Source organism: Kryptolebias marmoratus, linkage group LG21 (assembly GCF_001649575.2).
Source record: "Kryptolebias marmoratus isolate JLee-2015 linkage group LG21, ASM164957v2, whole genome shotgun sequence".
NCBI classification, from domain to species: domain Eukaryota; kingdom Metazoa; phylum Chordata; class Actinopteri; order Cyprinodontiformes; family Rivulidae; genus Kryptolebias; species Kryptolebias marmoratus.
In genome coordinates, this window is record NC_051450.1 from 5,398,133 (window position 1) to 5,417,620 (window position 19,488).

General features: G+C 39.3%; 1 protein-coding gene across 1 annotated transcript in view; it reads right to left on the reverse strand.

The window, feature by feature from the left end:
• Window positions 1-19,488, reverse strand: part of tgfbr1b (transforming growth factor, beta receptor 1 b) — a 78,771-nt gene that overhangs the window by 25,822 nt on the left and 33,461 nt on the right. Inside the window, exons 2-6 of the mRNA XM_017436915.3 lie at window positions 17,201-17,452; window positions 11,803-12,063; window positions 4,458-4,688; window positions 2,228-2,395; window positions 1,843-1,999 (exon numbers count right to left, since the gene is read on the reverse strand). Coding sequence (XP_017292404.1) covers window positions 1,843-1,999; window positions 2,228-2,395; window positions 4,458-4,688; window positions 11,803-12,063; window positions 17,201-17,452 — 1,069 coding nt within the window. The remainder of the gene's footprint in view (window positions 1-1,842; window positions 2,000-2,227; window positions 2,396-4,457; window positions 4,689-11,802; window positions 12,064-17,200; window positions 17,453-19,488) is intronic.

The following is a 19,488-nucleotide window of genomic DNA, read 5'->3' on the forward strand; positions in this document are numbered from 1 at the left end:
GAGCAGGATGCAGGCTCTGCTGGTATCTCTGTGAAAGGAAGGGAGGGAAAGGACTGTTTGATAAAATAAACTGCTCACTTTCCAACCTTGCAGCTAGACACGTCCTTAACAGAAGAAAACAGATGTGAGGAGTGAAAACACAGTTAAAGTAACAGTAGGCTGAATAGCAGGGTAACACAGTAGGTTGGTGGATGTGCCACTGTTATATTTTATAAGAAGAAGTTATTTTGATTTATTCCAAAAAAAATCCAATAAAAATGCCTTGCACTCCCTGTAGGGATTCATATTGCCTGCTACCTTTAATGCCAGACTTTAGACTAAATTCATCTCATGTGAAATTAGAGTTGAAGTCATTTTAAACAAACTTTGAAAATAATGTTTTGCACAATCTCATGCAACATTGCAATATCTTGTGATCTGTTATTGCTTGGACTATGTTTTGTGAATGACTCTCACCTACTACCATGCCAAATTTTAGCTCAAGATTTGACAAATTGACTGAGTTATACCCATTTTAGTGTTTCCTTAGGTCAGCTGACTATGGCAGCCATCTTTAATTAGGTTGAGTCAAAAAGGCGATCAGTTGTAGATGTACACCCAATGATTACTTTCTAAAATTTTCATTAAAATCCATTCAGTGCTTCATGATATTTTGCAAACAAACAGACAGTTTATTCCAATAGAGATTTTGTGCGATCAGTTAGAGCTCAGAATATAAGTTGGGGCTCAGCAACACCTACTACCACATCAAGTTTGAGCTCAATAGCTGTAAAACTGATTGAATTCTAGTCATTTATGTGTTTGCTATGATTACTTAGATGATCCTGAAGCTAGGTTAAAACAAACTTAAAACAATCATTTGTGGATGCAGGACTTAAAACTTGTACTGGGACCATCTCGTGGGGACACTGCAATCGCTCTGGCTTCAACTTTTGGGTTCCCATAAGTAGTCCAGTATTTTAATACATGTCTAGGGTCAGACTACGCAATGCTCAGAGAAACAACAAAAACAGCTAAGAGGTCCAACTCAACCTGTTCAGGCCTCAGTTAACAGGTTAAAGGACAAAAAACTGAACAAGTATGGCTTGTTTTGAAAGGTTGCAGGAGAAAGCCTCCTTACTCTAAAAACAACATGGCAGCACTATTTAGGTTTGGAAAGTTTCATCTAAATGAAACACAAGACTTCCAGAAAAATGTCCTTTGGACAGATGAAACCAAAGGACAGCATCAGCATGTTTGGTGAAGACAAAACAGATTATCAAAACAAAACACCTCATACCAGCTGTCAAGCACGGTGATGGAGGGCTGATGTTTTGGGCAGCTTGAGATCATTGAGTTGACTCCTCCTCTGTTTACCAAAGGACACGAGATGGTCCCAGTACAAGTTTTAAGTCCTGCATCCACAAATGTAAGACCATCTTTCTGACAAGTGAAGCTCGGACCAAACTGGGTCATGATGCAACAGAACACCGATTCCAAACACAGAAGCTAATCTACAACAGAACGGCTGAAAAACTAAATAATTAAGGTGCTGCAACGGTCCAGTCAAAGTCCAGAACCTCAACCTGATTGAAATGCTGTGGTGGGACCTTCAGAGAGCTGAGCAGAAACAAATGTCTGCAGACCTAAATAAACTGAAACAACAATGTACTGCTAGTCTGACTGAGCCTCAGCTACAAGCAGCTAATAGCAGAGATTAAGTCCTGCTGAAAGTGAATTTTTTTAACGAAAGGAGAAGTAAGGTTACTCAAAAATATACAGTAAGTATCATGACAAATAAGAGCTGACAGTTCGAGGAAATGGTTCCAAACTTTGTGCTTCTGAAGACCTCAGCTGTGTTACCTCTTGGTTCCCACTCTGTGGTTTGGAGCGATATCGATGGTGTCAGTGGCAGAGTCGTGTCGAACAGCGAGACCCAGGTCGGCAATGCAGCAGGTCCCATTCTTTTTCACCAGAATATTCTTTGATTTCAGGTCTCTGTGTGCAATCGCTGGCTTTCCTGCAGAGAAAGTCATACAGTCAAACCACACCACGCATTAAATAAAACTAAAAAAAAAATCTCTTAACATTTTTCTGTATTCTATGTCAGTCTGAAATAGAACAACCTCAAAGAATGCTTTGGAAAATGTGCTCGATTCAAGTACTTGAGTTTAGACTTCCACAGAATGTTTCAGTCAATGGTGGTAAAAAAAACACCCTGCGATGAATATTAAACTGTGGCTCTCACCTTGTGTTCCAACTATCTCCATGTGGAGGTGGGCCAGGCCACTTGCTGTGGACAGGGACAGTTTGATCATGCCCTCCACGGTGACAGTGTAGCGGTTCAGGTAGTCAAAAAGGGAGCCGTGTTCATGGTAGTCTGACACCAGCCACAGCTGAGTCCATGTCCCGTTATCTACACACAAGAAAAGAGGTGAGGAGTGAAAACTTAGCTCCTTCATCTACTTGTGCTGATCACTGAGGTTCTTCCAGCGAGACGACCCTTAAATTAGGAAAAGGGAAAATTAACACAAGTGGGGGCTCATCTGGGATTTGACCCTGGGACCTTTCGCACTCAAAGTGAGAAAATGAATTTTAGCATTTGTTTGGTAAGTGGTAAGAATCTGTAATACATGAGCCGTCTAAGGTCCCCCTGACACTGGATGACACCATGCTAAAAAGGAAAATGTGTCAGAAAGTATGGTCTACTTGTTGTGATGGCAGCGTATCAGGTTCCTGGTCTTGATGGCAGCATGTCCATGACTTGGGGCCCATTTGTACTAGTCTGGCTTGATTGTTTGAAATTTGATGGAGGACTGACCATGCTGACCTCATGCCTAGGCTACAACCACAATCGTGACATGATTACCTAAACAATGTAGCTCAGACATGACAAACGATAGTAGCGTCATGCTACCACCACAAATATTGTGCATTACTATATGAATGTACATGTGAGCTGAGCCTTGATAGACCCGTTACATGCTGAAGGTTGCTGAATGGATCAGTCCACTGGGAGTGAGTAAATGTCTGACTGACTGACTAGATCAGGGGTCTCCAATCCTGGTCCTCGAGGGCCACTATCCTGCATGTGTTACTTGTTTCCCTGCTCCAACACACCTGATTCAGTGGTTAAATTACCTCTTCTTGTTCTGCAGAAGCCTGTTAATCACCCATTGATTCAAACCAGGTGTGTTGGAGCAGAGAAACAAGTAAAACATGCAGGATGGTGGCCCTCGAGGATCAGGATTGGAGACCACTGGACTAGATGCACTGCTCAGGTGGACTGGTACAGCAGTCTCAGCACCATCAGCCTTTAACGGTTTATCTTTGCTCAGTGCACATGTTCATTCATGTAGTAACACATACGTTGTTCAGTTGAGAAAAAAGCGACAAACTAAAGTGTAAGTGTCATCCAGGCCATGGCAAATCCAAAAGAATAAAAAAATTAAACACAAAACAACTGGACTTCTTCCCAAATTGGGGAGCTTTCTCAATTCATAACTGGAGAGTGTGGAGTTCCAAGCTTTAAACTGCATGAGAAACTAAACAGTGTCAAGTAAAAGTGAAGATGTTTAATATTAAGTAATGTAGCATTGTTTCACACCAGTATCTTGGTTTTGAGAAAGAGTTGTTTTATAAGCCTGAAAAACAATAAAAAGCAGACCATTGTTGGGCCTCATCAGCCTCTTTCTCCATACTCTATGACTGAAGTCACCGCTGGTAAAGTACTAACTATTGAAAACTATTAGGAAGAACATCACCTCAAAGTTGCCTGGACTATCCCTTTAAGGGTACCAACAAATTTGTACATGCTAATTTAGTACATCTTTGTAAAATAAACAACAAATCTCATATTTTTGTTACTCTGTCAGAAACTAAAGCTCACAAATAAACATTAAACAGATTTTAGCTAAATCACTGTTCACGAGAAATAAAGCATTATTTTAATGAGCTGTAAGAGTAACAACAAATTTATCCATGCCTATATATGAAGATGCAATAGCCATGTTGTATTATACTAACATGCTAAAGCTTCTGTTTGTTTCACCTATTCTCCTCTGGGCTGCCTCACTCACATAGTCTCTATGAGTGTGTGTGTGTGTGTGTGTACTAGCAGTGAAAGTGTGTGATAATGTCTGCTCTTCACTATAAACTAATACTCCCCCACACTGTCTTCCAGCCAGTCAATTCAAAATAAATGCTCAAAGCCACTTTTCTGATTGAAGTGCTCAAGGTTTCCTGGTAATTAAAGCCACCCACACTAACATGCAGAGATGATAAAACCAGCCGACAGGGATTTCATTTCACTATTTAAATGATTATGCTTTAATCAGTCTTAATTCTCTGATGGTATTTTATATAAACTTTGCAACTGAGTACTTCATTTGCTGATGATATTTATTCTCTAGAAAAGTATTGTGCAGTTATACTTTAACCCACCTCTCCTCGGAGCTCCATGAGGTTTTTTATCTTACCTTTATTATCAGCAGCAATGAAGCCCAAAATATTCTCATGCCTCAGCATCACTGTCTGGTAGATCTCGGCCTCACGGAACCAGGAGCGCTCCTCTCGAGAAGAGAAAATCTTCACTGCAACCTCCTCCCCGCGCCATTTACCCCGCCACACTTCGCCAAAACGCCCCTTCCCAATGCTTTCCTGCAGGATGATGGTTCTGGCTATGGTCCTCTGGACCAGCAGCGGCAGACCTGGAAAGAAAAAACATCAAGACAGAGTTGTTTAAAAAGACAGCTGGGAAAACGTAAAGAAAAATAATAATCAAGAGTAAAACTCAAACAGTGAGTTAATTAATACTTGGTCAAAATTTTGTGGACATTTTTAAAATTATTCCCAGGTTCTTGCTTCTCAAACGTGAGCCTGTTTTTTATGTATATTTCTGTTAGCAAAGTATAGTTGCTCCACCGGAAGTATGATGAAAAGAAATAAAATAAAATAAAATCTAGCAACAGCAACTAGGGATTGGACTGCTGAGGCATCCAAATGTCACCTAATCCACAACGCAGGGGTCCCTTACAATGCCTCTTGCAGCTGGTTGGTCCATGTCCTTTGTTCATTCTGTCTAGCCCAGCACTATGGATGAACACCCACCCAAAAAGCACTTAGTGTCACGCATCTCCCCCAAGCCTGGCTCCAGTATCTCTAGTTCAGGTGATGGATTCCTGTCTTTTGGACTTGTAGTCAGCATAAGTGTTAGTGGGTCTCGTTAGACTTGGCTTTCCCTAGAACTAATTTGTCATGAGATACTCTACCTGGAAGAAACTGCATCAGACAATATAGCCTCTGGGGTCTTGGAGATATTCGAAAACCCCTACCCAATAGGATGGCAATAAGGATCTCAGGTCTAGGGGGCTTTGGATAGCAGCACTACAATAAGCAGATGATGTGGTCTTCCTCAGTGTAGCAGAGGTGATTGATGGGCAGATTGGGGAAGCAGACTCTGTACAAATATGTGGTGGTGAAGGGAGAGCTGAGCCAAAAGGCAAAGCTGTCAATTTACCAGTTGATCTACACTCCAATGAGATTGTGAAAACAAATAGCTAAAATGAGCTTCCTACGCAGAGTGGCTGTAGAGTGAGGAGCTCGGCTATTCAGGACAACAGAAGCCAGTTGAGGTGGTTTGGGCATCTGATTAGGATGACTTCAAGACACTTTTTGAAAGAATGGTTTCAGGCATGTTCCACTAAGAGGTGACCCCTAGGGCACACACAGAACTTGCTGGAAGGATCATGTGTTCTCTCTGTCCTGGGAACACTTTTGGATCCTCCAGGAGAAGCTGGAAAGTGTTGCTGGGTAGAAGGATGTCTGAGAATCACTGCTGTTGTCCATGCAGCCCAGTTTAAAAAAAAGTGACAACAGATACACAGGGGAAAGTAACTAACACAAGAAGAATCAATAAGACAGGGACACGTGATACTGATGTACAAAACTATTTCAAACTTTTTCTACATGGTATGATGCAATACCCTGATGTGTTCAAGAACTGAACATCTGTGCACTTGCTTTTCATTCTGACTGAATGTGTCGCACAGTGAAAATCTGTTTTTACTTTTTAAAGTGTGGTTTTTATTGTTGGGTGTTTTTGTTGCATGTTTTTATTTTTCTATCCATTTGCATGTTTGTATTTTTCTATTTGCATGTTTGTATTTTTCTATTTGCATGTTTGTATTTTTTTATCCACTGTGGACTCTGAAGACTAAATGGCTGATGCCAGCCACCTGCGCGGGGTGGGTGTGCCGGGAGGCAGCGTATCCGGGACCTGCCAGACGTTGGTGGTGGATTTTAAAGGGCAGAGAAACAACCAGGAAGGCTCGTTACAGAGGACTGCGACCCCGAACGAGCAAGTGGTTTGCACCAAAGGATCCAATCAGTGGAACGACGTGTCGGATCGACAGCGGGCAGAGGGGGAACTCTGCCCTGGTCCGTAAGTAACGTTCCACTGATTGTCTGCAGGGACTCTTGCTGGTATAGCTGGGACATCTGCCGCTCGGTGATCGCTTTTCTGGCCCAGTTGTTTTGTTTTAACAGGAAGCCTGTGGGGCGGCGCTTTGCGTGGAGCGACTGGAGTGAGCTGCAACTTTCGCAGGAGGCGGTGGAATCGGGGCTGTGACGTCAGACTGGACGGAGCGCAGGATTCGCTGTCCCAATCGGATTCCGTGGATGTTGCCCTTGTAGGACCATTTTAGCTTGTTCAGGACTGGAACATTTTAATATTCTTTTATTGTGTTTTTACTCTCATTTAAAAAGAAAACTGAGCATTTTTACCCCATTTGGGGAATAAAAATCCTGATTGATTGAACTGTCCTCCCTTGGTGCTGTTTTACTGTTTTCCTCCTTGTTGTCTGGGAACCTGTGATACCCAGCTGGCATTAAGCTGGGTGTTACAAATGTAGTATGAGTGACTGGCTATAAAATCATAAACTTTCACTTAAGAAAAAGGAGATAAGTTTTGTTTTACGGAGCATTTGAAAAAAAAAAATTGATATATATTACAAAATGCTGCACAGAACAGCCCTAAGACCAAAACAGAAAACAGCTTTTGTAGAAAGTAGAGAACTAAAAGAGAAAAGATGCTAACGTTTATTATAAGAGGAGGTATGAAAAAGGTTTGAATTAGAAACATTAAACTCAGGAAATAGGCTTACATCAGACAAAGCATGGTGAGAGGGCACTCAGAGCCAGGAGGAATTTAAATTAATTTTAAAAAAGAGTGGGAGCAGAAAGAGGTTGAAACTGAAGAGTTTATATGCATTCAAATCTCTTGATTCCAGATGAAATCCCTGTAGTTGTTTCCTGTTTCAGAGGTGATAAGTTAATTTTAATTAGGTCAACTGAGGAGGCAGCTGGGGTTAGAGAAGATGAAATAATGAAGATTTGGCTTTTGTGTCCTCAACAGACTCTCTACCCTGCAATGACTTGTGAACAAAACACCCACATACTTGAGGCAGAGTCTGAACTCGAACCCAAGGTGGAAGGTAAAAGAAACATTTCACTTTTCACTTTCATGGTTCTCTTTCAGAGACAAGAAGCAGCCCTGGAGTCCAAACTGCACTAGGAACGAGCTTGACTTTGTGCTGAGGACAGACTGACCTGTCACCACATATCTTTACATCATTACTAAAAAAATAAAAGTAAATGGTGGATTTAGACTGCAGATGGTGGAAAAAAGAAAATCCAAAACAACCTGAACTTTTTTCCTCAATCAGATAAAACTTTATCATCTTGCTCTATCCCTAGAGCTCCTGTCTTTACAGGAATCCCTGCTGTTACACCTCAGACCCTTAAATCTGAATTAGCCAAGATGAGAAGAGCTTATTAGACATCTATAAACAAACACTATCAGCAGGGAGATTTCCAGACAGTAATCACATGCAGAAACCAGGGCAGCAGCTGTGGTCTAACCCTGCAGAGGGGCTTGCAGGGTGAGTGCCTCGTCCTTGTATCAAGGATGAAGCAGACATTGGGTTCTCGGTCCTGAAGAATCACCTCAACCAGCAGCAAAGCAAAGTATGCAGGTTGGTTTTGATGCATGCTGTCACAACATCTGCAGCAGAACAAATACAATAACGCTTACACATGAGACAGAGAAGAAAGAGAGCTAAGTTCAAGTGTTTACAAATACATTAACATTACAGTCTGCAGTGCAGCAATACTTTCATGAATACACATTCAGTGCATTTTAATAGTGGACAAAGCATCTCTAAACTGATTGACTGGTTAATTGAGCTCTGATGGAAGAAAACTTAAGTCTCTAATAATCAGCTGATGAGGAAACTGAAAAGGCCATTTGTCTGATTTCAAGACCACACACACTGTGAGTCAGCAGTGTAATTACTACAGCTGACGCTGCCAATGGCCCACTGTCCAGCATGCTGTAGATGTAAATTCAAACTGTTCCAAAGCAGCACGTTGGAGGTGGCAGTCTCATGGAACGGTGCTAATTTGAGACTGGCTAACAGAAAAGCTTCCTACAGGGCATGGGTGGTGTGTGTATGCAGCTTAAATTTGAACCAGCCAAATAACAGGATTCTTATTTAAGATGTGCACATGTACATAATAAATGCACACACACACTCAAACAAAAATACTGAGAACATTGTGTGTGAAATATTTATTTTAAAAAAACAACAATTAAAAAAAGCTAATATTTCTTTTTATTCTAATGTTTCATATATGAGAAAAGTGCTGGGCGATATGGAAAAAATCCTATATCACGATATACCCCAATTATGTACGTTGTCAGTTATTCTCTGCAAAATATGAAAAAATAATCTAAATCTAATCTAAATAAACTTTCCCAAATGAGATCTGCTGCATTTTAGTGCAGCTATATATATGTACCTGTTAGGACGTAACAGTATCAAATGACAACAGACTCCATTATCTTCGGCCGGCTATAGTTTCACGTTTCGCAACTTTCCCCGGCTCTTTTACAACTTGTTTGACCTCGCACTTTTTGTATTGTTAAAAATTATTTTTCGTGGTTCTTCTTTAAGTGATAGAAGAGGTTTGTTGTGTTGGCGTCAGATGAGAAAACAATCTAATAGCAGAGTTAGCATTAGCATTAGCAGAGGTAGCATATTACCTTTTTCTGCTGCGTGTCGGACTTCTTGAACCAAATCACAGACGTCAACAACACTAATACATTCGTCGTAGCCTACGTTATGAAATATTTACATGAATCATTGATACAATTATGATAAAAACGATAGAGACGATAGAAGAAAATATATCACGATAGACACTTTTCTATCGTCCCCACGAAATGTATCGTTATATCGCCCAGCACTATATGAGAATATATGAGAACAATCTCATTCTTGAAATTAAAAATGTTTCAGGGAGTCTACAAAATGTGTTTTTTGAGGGTTTTCAATTTCCTTGTGCGAGTCACAGAATATCACTCTTATCACTTGAATTCTACGAATACTCAAATAATTTGAGACAAATTTTCTCTCAAAATAGTAGCAAAGTTGTCACGGGCACCTTAAACCCCTCCAAATTTAGTTTTTGTAGATTACTAGACAGAGTTAAAAAAAAATTAAAAGAAAGCTCCAAGATTGCAGGTCATACAGCAAGAAAAGATTTGTCAATTAGTGACTTCACAGAAAAAAGAACCCGGCTCGGTGGTCAGTATGTTATAATCCTGAGGCTGCAGGTTCGAGCCCAGGTTGCGGCAGGAAGGACATCCTGTGTAAAACAATTGCCTCGTCTTTTATGCGACTTTGCTCGCATAAAAAAAGCTCGCTGTGGCGACCCCTGAAGAGGGGAGCAGCTGAAAGAACAACCGTGTTCTCTCTTATTCAACCAATAGAAATAAATGGTGTCAATGATAAACTCCAAACTGAAAAGTATCTGTAATTTGTAAAGAAAATAATAATAATAAAAAAAAAGAACTGCGTGCAACACCTCCAAACCCGTTTGTGTGTATGTGCTGCCGTGGGCAGAATGAAGGACGGCACCTCAACACATCTAATCAGAAGGACACACGCACACGCCTGTAAGTTTGTGAGTCACACACCTCGGCATTGCGACGCATCCATTCAGAAGAAAATGTGCACACGCTCCCACAAACAGAATGAGCACTCTGCAGCTTTAGTTTGGTTTTCATTTTTATGATTCTTAGTGTAGCTCCGAGCAGTCAAGCTGCAACTGAAAAAAAGCTACTTTCTATATTTTTCATCTCTCAGCGTTGAACTTGGGCGCAGTTTATACATGTGCTCCCTCTCCACTCTGGACACATGCAGTGCGCACTTCACACACACACATACACACCGGTTTCCTTCACATTGGATAGCCTCATCATTGGTGTCAGCAAATTAAAATAAAAAACATGGGTGCATGATTGACTGGATATCTGTACCATGCCAGTTCTGTAGAAATATATGCACCGTTACAAACCTAATGACAAATGATAACTATGAAAAAATTACCACTAACAGAACCATTATACCTTTTAGTTAATTACCATGATCAGGCATGTCCTTGAATTTGAGGATATGTTCTTTTCATTCTTTTCCCGTTACTTTCCTATTTTCCTGTCTGTGTGCTTGTTGGTGACTGGAGGCCAAGATGTGAGTGGAAGGGTTTGGGGCAATCTGGGCATTGAAGAGTCTGGAAGATGTGGTAGCAGAAAACATTGGTGACTTTATTGCCAGTCTGCTCAAGCCTGGTCTGTTTCCAGTTTTTAGACATGTCTGCAATTCAGCTGCACCAGGATGAATGGTCTGCTGCCAAGGCCTTCCAGCTGACAGCAGGAATCTTGGACTTTTGAAAAGCTGTTAAGTTGGTTTTTCAGAAGTCTCTTGGGTCTACCTAGTGGCCTTGAGCCATAAGCCAGCTCACCATACAGAGTCTGTTTGGGGAGGAATGAATCTGACCTCTGGTTTAAATGATCAAGAAAGCGCAGCTGATTCCTGGCAATGAGCGCTTCCACGCTTGTAAGTTAGAACAAGATTAGTGGTGTTGCGTTCCTCACAGCTGATTCCAAGGATTCCTCACATCTTTTGCTAGAGAAACCTCTCCAGGGACCTGATGTTCCTTTGGAACAAGGTCCAGGTCTCAGACTCATAAAGGAGGACTGGAATCACAACAGCTCTGTAAACGTTGACCTTGGTTTGTACAGTCAAGCCATGTTAAGAGAAGATGCAATGGTAAAACTTGCCAAAGGTTTCATCGGCAGAGCAAATTAGGTTATTTACATTATCATTTGGATTAGTGGTGTTATTGATCATGAACCCGAGATAGTACAACCTACAATCTAGACACCTACTCAACCCAAGTGCCATTATTGGATATGTCAAATGGTTGGATTGGTGCGAAGGATTGCACCAGGACTTTTGTCTTTCCAACACTCACCTCCAGACCTGCAATCACGTATCCTTTCACCAAAGCATCTGTAGATTCCTGTAGATCAGCAGCAGCTTATTGTTTTGAGTTGCGTAAAAAAGTGAAGGACCTATATCTTAGTGGGTTTTTTTACAAAATACATTGCAATTTCTTTTTGTTGTTGTATTTTAATTGAACCACTGCGCAGTAACCTGGAGCCATGAGTTCTGAGACAGAGAAAAAAGGCATTCGATGAAAAAGAGAGATTTGATCTCTGTTATAGTTCTTAATGGGGAACAGAAAGAAATCCACTTTTGGAGGTCAGTTCATCTTACATACAAACATGAGCCGTCTCTACCAGAGTATTGATGAGGTCAATGAAAGTATTAATGAGGTCACAGATTATTTAAACTAGATTTGTTATCAACATATAAAAGCTCCCTACCCATGTTAGAACATCAGAATGCAGAACAGTACCTGATCCAGAGCCTGAGGTGGTCATGTCGTAAATGAGGTCTTTTAGAGTTGTTCCACCATTGATGAAGGGGTGGTCCATGGATGGGTCCTCCTCATTGGGCACACGGTGGTGGAGGGCTCCAGCTCTTTCACCTTGTCCTCTTTGGTTATGACAAACGTAGAATGCCAAAACCAGGAGCAGGCAGAGCACGCACACTGGGCACGCAATCACCGCCGCAAGGGCCACCGGGCCCAGAGGGGGATGGGTAGTCGGGGGGTCTTCTAGACAAAGAGACAGAATATTAGCAGACATTTTAAAACACACAATGGACTCTGTTTATTATGGCTCATGGATCAACTTGTAAACAGAAACTGAAGGGTAAGGCAACTGATTAATGCAGGTAATGAGGGGCGTCAGGGTTATGGTCTGAAGCTAATAGAAACATCTGTTATTCCCTCTGTGACCGAATTAAAACCAACACACTGAGTCAGACTGCAGAACATATAGAACATTTATTATGATGGCAGCACCAAAATCACTGTTAATGGTTGGTGCATCAGCAGTGGGAACACAGAATAAAGCAGAACTGTTCAGACCCAGAACTGCTCCCCTCTGCAGAAAGGTCTTCCTCAGTAAACTGAACTGGTATGTGATCTTGAGTGACACTTTCCAAAGGTCTTACTGGGGCATGGTCCCGAGGTTTAGAGGTCCCCAGAACATTATAATTAGTTTTAATGAATGGATGTAGGGCTGGATGATATGACCCAAAATTAATATTGCAATATTTTGGAATTTTATCACAATATACAACATTTGTTGCAGTATTTTAAAATCCCCCTGTATTAATATTGAAATCAACACTATAAACTAAAAGTCATGAACCATGACTCACAGATATTGATCGTCTGTTCCTCGTTCCCTCTCTGGGATAAAAAGCAACAAACTTTATACCGGTCCAATCACTGAATCCAACAGCAGGAGAAACTTTTACAGTCCAGCTCCAACTCAAAAATCAAGATGTAGGCTAGGACAGAGTGCAAGTGTCTTCTGACCACTCACCCCATTACACTCATACTATTTGATGACAACAGACCAGAGCAACCTTTGTAACTGTCCAGATGCAGAACAGCAGCTTGTCACATTATAAAAAAAAAAGTAATTTTAGGCTGCTTGGGTTTAAAAGAAACACAGCAAATTCTGTAAATTTACTCAATATATTGCCCAGCCCTATGTGGATGTTTCCCAAATGCATTATTATACTTATTTATAATAAGGTGCATATCTACATCACTGGAAAAAGTTTTAATTTGTTGAAGACTGTCAATCAACAGCTACTTAATGGCTTTTGGTGAGTTCCTATTTATTTTTATTTATGTGACTCAGATTTTTTTTACAGTTTTAAAAGCAATTCAGGGTTATAGTTTTACTAAATGACCTTACTCCCTGTAATTTGGAGCCATAAATATTAATATTGCTTTGTAGAAGCCTATTGCAGCGTTGTTTTATGTAATTATTCTGAATTTTCACCTTCATCCTAAAAGGTCCATGAAGCAAAGTGTATTTATGTATTTAATTAGGTGTAAAATTGTGTTTTAGGGTTTAAACAGAGAAACAGTTCAGCTCCACTTGCGGTTTGTGTAGCAATGACTAATTAAAACAGTAAACTGTGACAAAGTAAACTTTCTCATAATGTCCAACGGTACAGCTGTAGCTTTCTCTGTGCTATATATTAAAGCCAAGAGCGGCTCTGCTCTGTGTGACTGCAAACCTTTAATTTATTTATGCAAATTCACATACCCTAATTCAGTATAGTATGTAATAAAAAATGTTGATAGGGCTCCAAAAGTAACTCTAGCCCAGGGGCCAACACCCTCTATCCTGCCCCGAGTGTAGACATAAGAAAATGTGACATTCTGAACTAAAAAAATAAATAAAGACACCACAGTTTCAAATTATTAAAACTAAAATTCAACAAGAGAAACTATCACTTTTGGTGCTTAAATAAAACATGTTGTCATAATAGATTATATTGTAGTTATAATACTAAAAATAAAATTTATTTAAAGTGGTTTGATTTTGATGTACAAGTGAATTTACAGTCCCTCTATTTAAATGAGTCCAATATTTCATGAACACTCTGAAATTCAAATTGTGTCAGCTGCTGATATTTTAAAAATCAAGGTTAAAATCCTAATTTAAACAAAAATACTGTCAGCTGAAAACCAGAGAGACAGCAGGTCTCTTTCATACACAGTGAGGTTTTTTTTTTTTTTTTTTTTTTTACAAAGAAAGAACAAAATATCAGAATGGAAAAAAAAATGGACAAAATAAATCCTGCCAAAATCAGTTGTAGTTCATTTATGTGCAGATGTTCTCTGATGTCTGTTGGGAGCAGAGGTGGAAAAGTTCATGGTTCAGGTTTTTTTTTTTTCTCCAGGAATACCACATCACTAACAGACAATCTACCATTTACATTTTTGAAAGTGAGTTATTTTCAGGGACATGTCATGTATTCATGTAAAAATCGAAGGAGTGAAGCGGTTTAGTGTCCAGCATGTCATTATGACTGGATTCTTCTGCAGTAAATGTGGAGTCATTGCTTATTACAAAATGCTTTTCATTTATTTGGTATTAAAAAAAATGATTTAAAATTGGTCGCCTTTAATTTCTGTTCAGAACAGAAAAATAAAACAAAACCAAAAAAGTCTGTTTAAAACAGGAATGTGAGCTTCTATTGTAAACTAACACAGTTCTGTAAAGGATCACTGTATTGTTAAACACAGAACATTTGAACAAAACTTCAACTTACCTCTAAAGGAAAAAACATTTCATGGCTTATATAAAAATGTAACCTTGGAGGTAAATTGTGGTTACCTCTGAAGCGCAATGTTATTCAGAGAAAAGACTATCAATGTGGAAAAAGATGTCTAAACCCTGGCTGATTATCAGAAACCCAGCAACGTTTGAATCCTTTGTGTTCTACGGCTTTGATGGGAGCTTAAAGGTAGCTGCAGCAGCACACAGTCTAGTACTGTGGCTCATAACCTTTCAGCTTCCAGCCCACAAATTAATAGTTGCAGAGACCCTGACTATAGCTGGCTGAGGTCTACAAACATGAGTAATCAGCCATTTAAAGTTAGAATAGATGTCAAAGCACACATTATTTAGTGCTTTTAATTAAACTTTTAATGCTTCTAACACAGTTTCTACATCATGAAATGGTTGCAAATATTCCCGGCCTTTGTTTACATCTGATCTTAGCCCCAAACCTTTGGTTAAACTCTCTCCACCGCTCGATTTCCTCCCCCTGAATGACTCTACTTCTGTCGACTCGTCCTCACAGATTTTAGTCGCCGTTTCTTTTCAGAAGAAGAGAAGAAGAACTTTATCTTTTCTCTTACAACCTAGTGTCTCTGATTCCTCTGTTCTCCCTCTGACTCTGTTTACATCCAGGGATTTACCGACTCAATATCCATCTCACGCCAAGACTGTCCAAAGTGTGCTCATTAGTGTTTGAATGTAAACAAATGACTAATTGTTGGAAACAAAACAATTCTGCTGATTTTTATTACAAGTTATGCAATAAACTTTTGATGGTGAATGTTGTGTATTTAGTGGTTATTTTAATCATAGATGATATGCATATACAAAAAATTCAAATCAAAACATTGAAAAATCACATATTTAACTATTATAGCTTTAACTAAGAGGCTTCTCAATCATCATCGTCATATCTTTGATTATAACTTAAATATTATATTATATTATAAAAATGTGACGCACATTAAAACAGAGGAAATTACAAGCCAATGTTAGCTCCACTTCATGCAAACTCTTCTGCATGAAACACAGCAGGAATGTTCTGTAAAAAAATACTGGAACTACATTTTTTAAGTGTTGCCAAAAGAACTCAGGTCAAAAGCTGCCAACTCCGTAAAGAAAGACAAAACACTTTCAATGAAAAAAAATAAAGTCATCATCAACAAAGCAACAAATACAATGCCAGAGTACTGATCATAAGTAAAATAAAATTTCAATCATTTTACTTAGTATTTAATGTAATAGTTATGAAATATAGTGAATTTCAGGCTCATGTAAGAAGAACTTTTATTTTACAAAAATATCTTTCATATCAAAAACAGGTCCAAGCTTTTATCTTCTCAGACCCACAGCAAAGTTAACATTTTGATTAAAGGGCTTCCTTGATTAGTCAGGATAGGCCTATGGGCTGTACAAAACATGTTCATTACATTTAATACACAAAATCATTCCCAGATATTGAGATTTCACCTGATCAGTTTTGCCTGTTTAGAGCTCATTTCAGAATGAGCAGTTTTAGGGCTACGTCACTATTATACAAATAAGCTGCTGTTGGCCACGCCCCCCAACTCAGTGTCCCATCTCAAAACAAAAACTCTCTGAAGGATTAAACACCGCGGATCGTTAGTAATTCAAACTCTAAGGATTCTGACTTTGGGACAGGGGCACTTAATGGTTCTGAACTGACATTTGTCGAGTCAGACACCGGCAATCAGCAGATCCAAACCCGAAAAGTGTCTGGACAGCTGCCTGGTAAAGATCATTCACTTAAACATTTACTTACTGTCAAAAAAAGCACTGGGTGGTTTTTTTTTGCATTTGGACTGTTTCTAGAAGCAGTAGATACCCAAATAGAAGTACAAAAACGTGCAAAAAATGAATTTTGCATAACAGGTCCCCTTTAATATAGCCTCTAATTTTTAGTCAGTTCAGACATTATGTGCTGAACATTTACAGAAGACCATAAATAATACAGTAACTCTGCATTTTACTATCAAGAAATTTATTTACGAGGGTCTGACAGTAAATAACGGTTCTGAGCAAAAATTTAGAACAAACCGTTTTAAATCCTTTTTTTGCCAAACTGATAAACATTTGTAAATAAGAAACGTCTCCCTTTTTACTGTAGAAGAATCCCAGCCAGCCTTAACTAAAGACGGTCATAATGACATGCCGAACGCCAAACTGCTTCATTCCTTCAGTTTTTACATGAATACATGACATGTCCCTGAAAAAAACCCTCAAAATTATAGAAGTGTAAATGGTGGATTATCTGTCAGTGATGAATTTTATTGTTGGAGTGTTTTTTTACCTTTTTAAAAGTAGAAACAAACCAACACTTTGCTTCTCCTGAATTTATTACTGCTGGACTGAAGCCTGATTTCACATATGAAAATAAACAATAAAATTTTGTTATCTGAAACTGCTCACTCAAATTAATTTTTCAACTGAGAATCTAACTTGATGCTGATAAAACAAAAAAATAGGAATAAATCTATAAGTCAGAAGAAGGGCTTCATCAGTACTTAAAACCCCAAACTAAAGTTCTTGTATGAAAGTAATACATACATTAAAGTACGTGTGTGCGTGTATTCTTACTCGGTATACTATCGATGTCTGGATCTTTGTTGCAGTAGTCCTGGAAGCAGCATGTGGGGTAAATGCCAGAGTCTACTTTGACGGATGGGGCACAGATGAAGGGCCGGTCTCTTGGAATCAGTTCAATTTCAGGTACGCACTGGCGCCCCTCGATGGTCACCTGGCTTCCTGACTTCCGGACGGCCACAAAACAGACACCATCTGTTGTGCAGCTGGAGTTGGCGCTGCAGCGGTCGCAGTAACACTGGAGAGCTGCAGGAAGAAGAGGAGAAGAAGAAAATAAGTTCTGTGGAGCCAGTCGGCCTTTTGTTGGATGGGACATCTAAATATAAAGCATCAATTTTGCATTTCAATACAAGTTTTATTAAAATACACAGGTTTAAATGAACATTTATTGGGCAAAAATAAGTGTTTTGTTATATCTAAACACAACAAATATCTGAACTTCTTAGAAAAACAAAGCCCAAAAAATCTAAAGGGTCTTTTGACGTAAAGTATTAGGTAGTATGCAGTGTTCATTACATGCTATCACACAACAGAGATTGGATTCAGAGACATAAATGAAGTCAGTCTTTTATTATTTTCCTTATGTTAAAGTTTCCTGATAAAAAATCCAAACCAATGAAGAGTTCAACGCGTTATACTATATGTATGCATGCTTCATGTTGCTCTAATGGGATGAAAACACATCTGTGAGCCACCTTGTGTTCTTCTGTTTGCATGAAAATGCACGCTGAGATTATTGGACATCATTACTACAGTCCTGTCAGCGGATTAGCCTGCTGCTGAAAATGTAGATGTGACATAAAAAGCACCAACTCTGCCCGCCTTAGGACCTATAGTTTGAACAAACAGAAACACTGATGTAACCACTGAATCACATAATCCATTGTGAAGAGCAGAATAGTGTGGAACTTGTTAATAGGCTAAATGTGATTTGACAAATCTGTGTTTTTCTTGACAATACGAGTGTTCGTCACACTTTACAAGTGAGTATTTTGGCTGTAGCATCCGCTGACCCAAGGCTTAGACCTGAGGCTCAGTTGTTCCCCAGACATCACAAACAGAAAAGGCACAGGGGGACTTTACAGGCATCCAAAGTCTATAGGCTCTTTCACGAAAAAGTTCTGCCAAAAGGCCACACAGACCAGTCTGTCTTTATGCTGCCTCTGGCCAGTCTTAAATCGCTGATGGAGCGGACCACGTCCTGCACAGATGTGACCTTTCACACATGAAGCGAGAATGGAAAATATTCAAAAAAATCTTATGAATACAGCAAAAAGTGTGTTAGATCAACAGAACATTCAATGATTTAGTAAAGTGTTTTGAAAATCTCCCTGTAAGTCCAGTCATTTTGTCAAAAAAATAACCTCACGTTTGTTTCACGAGAGCAAAGAAACAAATTTCCTTTTTTAAAATAAAACTGCTTCACATATGGACTTAAAAATCCTTCTAGATCTCATATTTATTACAGTAAATACAGTGTAAAACTATTGTATAATAACGGTCCTACTTAACTTGCTAATTTTGAAGATTAACGCTCCTGTTGGGTAGATGTTGTTTAGTTGACATCACTCGGCTGTTTCAACACGGAGTTAACAGACTTTAAATGAGATGGAATCGTGTTTTAGTAATGCGTCACCTAAACAGTTGTATGTGCATTATTATTTACAGCAGAATATCTGACTCTTCAGCTCTCTCTTCTCTGTTTTAATATGACTGTTCTGAGTTACCACACATTTCCTCAAAGCGGTTTCAGTCAATATGTTCTGACAGAACTTACAGGAAAGTTTTCCTCCCAGATCACATCTTAATCAAAATCGTTTTTAGTCGATTATCCTGCTTTTGTGATCATTTGAAGCGAAAATCATAATCGAAACAGCAAATTTTATAAATTGCGCAGACCTAATCACTGCCTATTTTCATGTGAAAGATTTGCAAAATTATACTCTAGACTGTGCCCATTATGTTCTTGCCCACCTCCACCCACCACTTATGGTTACGATTTAATCTGTACACTTCAGAAATAAAGATAAAAATCTTTGAATTCTGAAAGAAAACTCAAATAATTACTGCCAGTAAGAGTGTTTTTCCTGTTTGTGAGTCTTTCCTCACCTCTGAACAGTAAGAAGTAACAGGTCAGACACAGGCAGGGAGAGAAATGTGTGTAACGTTAGAAAGTCTGCCCCATCTCTGAGGCTTTCAGCTGTTAGTAGCGGTGTTATGAATAAATCAGGTCTCACTCCTCATCTCCTGTGTCTCAGCACAGGGCAGACAGAGAGCTAAGT